Source organism: Naegleria fowleri (genome assembly GCF_008403515.1).
Source record: "Naegleria fowleri strain ATCC 30894 chromosome Unknown tig26, whole genome shotgun sequence".
NCBI lineage: Eukaryota > Heterolobosea > Eutetramitea > Acrasida > Naegleriidae > Naegleria > Naegleria fowleri.
This window is the reverse complement of record NW_025407958.1, coordinates 18,356-23,288: the sequence shown is the minus strand read 5'-3', so window position 1 is coordinate 23,288 and position 4,933 is coordinate 18,356. Positions and strand designations below refer to the sequence as shown.

Here is a 4,933-nt window from a genome sequence, read left to right as displayed (position 1 = left end):
GAAAGCAGTTCTCTAATCTCAACATAATGTTTTGTAAATAAAAAGAATTCTATGAGAAAATTTTAATCCTCCAACTCTTCATTGTCCAACATCTCTTCATCAAGTTCGTTTGACAATTTGTCATCGTCTCCAACATCAATTTCAATAAAGTCTTCGTCCTTAATGTCGTACACTTCAACAATATCTTCAGAATACCATTCATTTGGTCTCAATACAGTGGTGCTCACATCTTTCTCGATCAAGAAATATTCCAACTGTTTCACCAAAACTGCCAACTCATGGATGTAGGTTCCCATTTTAGAATCTGCAACATTGTACAGCATTGCAATGCAAATATCTTTTTCGAATTCATTAGAAATTTCTTGCAACAAATTTTGCATTTTCATTGCAGGTTCACACGTTTCCAGAGGAACATATTCTGCAAAAATAGCTAATTGTTTTTTTCGAAGATCTAATACTTGATTTAAGAATAAACTAATTCCCTGAAACTCCCATGCACTATCATTCAAATCAGCAATAGATTGGCTCGGAACTGGGTTTGTAAATGAGCACAAGGTGATAAGTGTTTGTCTCATGGAATCAATTTTACGTCTTACTCTTGGATAGTCATTGTATACTTGATACCAACGATGAATCATGTTAAAGAATTCTTCTGTACGCTTATTGAGCCAACTCTTCGGAATGTCCCAACCCGCTCTGGAGATTAGAGTGACAGGATGTACGTCTTTCTCATCTGTCACCAATTCCAGGGCCGTGTGGAGATTGAGGGAAGGATACTCCATTTGAATCTCATACAATAAACATTCTAAAAAGAATTTCCAAGCATTAGAGCTGTGTAATATTTTGACTTGTACCAATGAGTCTGAGGCAAAGGGGTTTTTAAATGGGGTGAAAGTTGTACTGTTTAAAGTATTGTTGTAGGTTTCAATTACATCATTTTCTTCTTCATCATCGTTACTTTTTTTCTGTTCAAGATTTGCCTTCGTATTGTATATGATGGATTCTGGAAGAGTGAGATATTTAAGGTTTGGAAACACTACAAAAAGAAGCTCAAACAACTTGGTCAAAAGGGATGTTTCGAGAAATTTTCAATTTTCGAATTTCTAAGCTCTTAAGTTGCTTGAATGGAGACATATTCTGCTTAATTGAATCAGCTTTTTTGTGGAGTTGACGATATGTTAATGAAACCAATGTTAAACCAACAACGCAGTCAGGGATATTACATTGCAGTCCAGGAACGATGAGATGTGTCAGAGGCACCCGTTGAAAACTGCATTTATGAAGAAAATCAGTATCAGACCATAATTTCAAGGTTTTCAATTGCGACCAAATTTTGTTTGTAATCCCCTGATCGCTCTCAGACAATGTATTAAAAAATTCTAATGACTGGAGTGTTTTGGGAAACGTTGTAGAGTTGGGAAAGAAAATCTCAGAATTTAGAAAGGAAAGTCCAGTTAAATGTTGTGTTTTCAAAACTACTGGTTTCTCAACGTCTTGTAAGGTTTTACAACCCTCGAATGACAAGAACTTGATTCTACTTTGCATTCCAAGCAGCTCAATCAGAGATTTCTGAGAAATAAACATTTTGTGGAGTGTCACGTTTTCGAATTTCTCAGTTAAACTAAGCCCCTTGGTACACAGTTTCAAAATACGAGAGATGGTCAATTTTTTTTTGAATATAGTCGCACAATCGTTTCGATACATTTTACAAATTTCCAACAAGTCTCGCAACATGAATGTCATCAAACCCTCTGAATTCACATGAAATCCTGGTGATCGCATCCATAGACTTGCTATGGCCTCTTTTGATAAACATGCTCTGGCAATACTCTTGCAGCTTAACATTAAATTCACAAGAGAGGGCAACCAATACTGTTCAGGAATGTAGCTCCATATGATAGAAATTATATCCAAGACATAAAGAGGATGTTGATCTGCGTTGTGCTTTCTACGGAGGGGTCTATAATAGTATTCTTCTGGTGCGTTAGCACGTGCATGGCAATAGTAATAGTACTCATCATATAAATATCTGTCTCGTTCAAGAATAGAAACGATTATGGCATCGTTCAAGTTGTAATTCGCTTGATCACGTGGATGAGATGAGGTGGCGACATGATCACGATTGGGTAAATTGCTGCAAAGAGCAGGCTCACCACAACGATCACGTACAGAAAGTGTTCCTTGCATTTTTTTTAACTGTTTTGATTGATCGTGAATTCTCAAAAAAATACTTAAATATTCGATTGTTCGATTTTTGGTAGTTCTATTTATGGAACCTTGAGCACTCGAAGTGAATTCACTTCTCTAATTCATTTCCTCAGTGACATCTTCAATGAGGGTAGTCGAAGACTGCATTTCGATGACATGTTGAATGGTTGTTGGAGAAATTTCTGCGTCATTACTACTATCTGACGACGACGACTGTTCTTGATCAAATAAGAATCGATGATACTCTTTTTCAGCAATAATTATGACCAATGAGTAGTATTGTTTTTAGTAATGATAAAAATATTAACAAATAATTTAAGTATCGTAGTATGATAAAAGCAAAATGAAATTTGAAATTAAAGCAAATCTTACCATGACAATACTTTTCCAAATATTCAATAAAAAAAGCTTCCTCTAACTCTTCTTTTCCATCCATCTTTCTCATCACATATTTAAATCCATTTTCATTATCGAGTACTTGCATAGACACCTCCTCACATTCCAACACCAAATCTTTAGGCTTGGTTTTTACTTCATTCAAATAATCCATCACGTATCGGAATAATTTTGATCCGTTGTATGGATTTGATGTTAATGAAATGGCAGATGTTGTTATCGGTGCATCATCATCCTTCCTAGATGAACACTCCGATGATGATGATGTTACGGAAGGAAATGATTGTTCTTCCTTTTCGGGCATTTTTTTTTAAAATTGAAAAAAAAAATTCAAAAAATATTTTCCACCTCTCTTTTGAAAAAACACGAAAGTAGTGAAATTGACAAAAAAACTCACTCTTTCAAAAACCATCATCCCTTTCAGAATTGTGATTAAAATATCACTTCAAGGAAATCATTTTGACACTGTTTATTCCTCAAACATTTCCTCCAAATCAAGATCTGAAAGAGTCTTCTCTTGTTGTTGTGAAGGCATAATTACTTGAGGTGTGAATTTGGGAGCTTCTGCACAAGCACAAGTCTTACATCCATTAAACTTTCTCACTCCAAATTTACAATGAGAAGTGTCACATGTCATCAAAGGACACTTGAAAGAGGGATATCGAGAAGCAGGAACTAAATGTTGCGTTGTTAAATTCATTTCTTGCTCGATCGGATCCTTGCATTCACAAGAGGAACAGCCACGTTGTTGACCCGTCAATTTACCTTCCTTGTAACCACTTGGACAATAGCGATGACAACGTGGACACAGGACGGATGCGATTGAGTGGCACGCATCCACATTTTCCATTGGGCAGTACATAGGCTCTTCCAATTGTACACTTTTTCTTGCATTCTTGCAATAACTGTTCCTTTGAATCTTTGATTGGAGGTTTGGCCACGACGTCAGAAGTTTTGGATGTTTCTGTCAAAGATAAAGGACCTTTCAAACAAGAACATTTTCGACATCCATTGAGGTCGGTTTCGTGTCCATGTGGACAGAACCTCATGCATGCATGTTTTGGACAGTTACCAAAGTTTGGTTTTCTGAATTGATAATTTTGTTGTTCCAACTGAGAATGAATCTTCTTCATCAAGGTTCCAGTCAAACGAAGTGCATGCTCTCTTGGATCACGACATCTGCAAGTGGGACATCCACGTTTGTCAATGACAAAGCCAGTGAATGGACAGGCACGATCTTTGCAATCTCTCAAAGGACAGTAAAGGCCTGTGACTGTGAGAGAATGGACAAAGGAAACAAACAAGAACAGACACAGAATGGCAACTGACAGTTGTTGTTGGACTCTTTGCATTTTTTTACGATAATATCTGCCTCGAGTTAGCAAAGGCTGATTTATTCGCTCATTTGCTTTTTGAGTGGTTGTAATCCACCGCATTATAATCCTTTAAATAATAATTGCAATAATAATCCCATTCAATTTTGGATGTGAAAAATTCCCACATTTCTTTATTTGGAAGGTTTTGTGAGGGATACATGGGTCGATGAATTTGACGTAATGGTCAATGTTGTGGTGGTTGAGGGTTTCATAATTTGATTCATGAGAATGACATATTCAAATGCTGCATCCCATCGATCTAATTCTTTTTGTGAACTGTAACAAATATAGAAAACTCGTTTCTTGCAAACCACTTCCAAGCAAAATGGATAGTCTTTGTTACTGGTGAACTTTTCTTCAAGATTTTGTTTCACATATTCAATTTCATCGGTAGGCACAGTATTTTTCATCTTTTTCTTTTTCAAGCTCTTGTTGGATTTAATTTCGTAATAACCAAAATGTTCAATCGTTAACAGGAAGTATCGTTCGGTCCAACTTTTGCGTAATTTTCCTTGTTTCAATGCCATTCCATCACAAATAATAATTCCTTTTCTAATTTCTAAGGCGAAGGAAATCATTTTTGAGATGTGATCCAACGACAAGTTATATTGACCTGTGTATTGAGAGTAGGTCAGTAAACGACTCCAAATTTCAATTGCATTTTGGATGTGCTTGTCTGACTCTTTTCCGAACTTGGCTCTTGCCCAGAAGAAGTAAACTTCACCTAGAATGGCCATTGCAACCATGTGGAATGGTTTAGCTTCAAGTACCTTGTTGAGTGCCACGATCGATGATGTGAACAAATCATCAACTTCTTTCAAGAGTCGAACTCTATTTTCTGCTTGCATGGATTCATTAAGTGTTTCGGCTTCAGATTTTTGTTGCTTCTTCTTTTCATGGTTTTTTTAAAGTATTTACAATGTGAGATTCACTCGATGATGTGATATTGGTTG

General features: G+C 36.3%; 5 protein-coding genes across 5 annotated transcripts in view; all 5 read right to left on the bottom strand.

Moving 5' to 3' along the window:
- Window positions 1–62: 62 nt before the first annotated feature.
- On the bottom strand, window positions 63–782 carry FDP41_001469 (uncharacterized protein; the record flags this gene model as incomplete). Its single annotated transcript, XM_044704556.1, has 1 exon — window positions 63–782. The coding sequence occupies one exon, from the start codon at window positions 780–782 to the stop codon at window positions 63–65; it is 720 nt and encodes a 239-aa protein (XP_044564204.1).
- Window positions 783–1,050: 268 nt separating this feature from the next.
- Window positions 1,051–2,187, bottom strand: FDP41_001468 (uncharacterized protein; the record flags this gene model as incomplete). Its single annotated transcript, XM_044704555.1, has 1 exon — window positions 1,051–2,187. The coding sequence occupies one exon, from the start codon at window positions 2,185–2,187 to the stop codon at window positions 1,051–1,053; it is 1,137 nt and encodes a 378-aa protein (XP_044564203.1).
- Window positions 2,188–2,304: 117 nt separating this feature from the next.
- Window positions 2,305–2,908, bottom strand: FDP41_001467 (uncharacterized protein; the record flags this gene model as incomplete). Its single annotated transcript, XM_044704554.1, has 2 exons — window positions 2,305–2,453; window positions 2,581–2,908. 2 exons carry the CDS (start codon window positions 2,906–2,908, stop codon window positions 2,305–2,307), a joined length of 477 nt encoding a protein of 158 aa, XP_044564202.1.
- Window positions 2,909–3,365: 457 nt separating this feature from the next.
- On the bottom strand, window positions 3,366–3,956 carry FDP41_001466 (uncharacterized protein; the record flags this gene model as incomplete). Its single annotated transcript, XM_044704553.1, has 1 exon — window positions 3,366–3,956. The coding sequence occupies one exon, from the start codon at window positions 3,954–3,956 to the stop codon at window positions 3,366–3,368; it is 591 nt and encodes a 196-aa protein (XP_044564201.1).
- Window positions 3,957–4,111: 155 nt separating this feature from the next.
- FDP41_001465 (uncharacterized protein) overlaps window positions 4,112–4,933 on the bottom strand; it is a gene marked incomplete at both ends in the record, with an annotated part of 3,450 nt that continues 2,628 nt past the window's right edge. Inside the window, one exon of the mRNA XM_044704552.1 lies at window positions 4,112–4,870. Within this exon, the coding sequence (XP_044564200.1) occupies window positions 4,112–4,870 (759 nt within the window). The remainder of the gene's footprint in view (window positions 4,871–4,933) is intronic.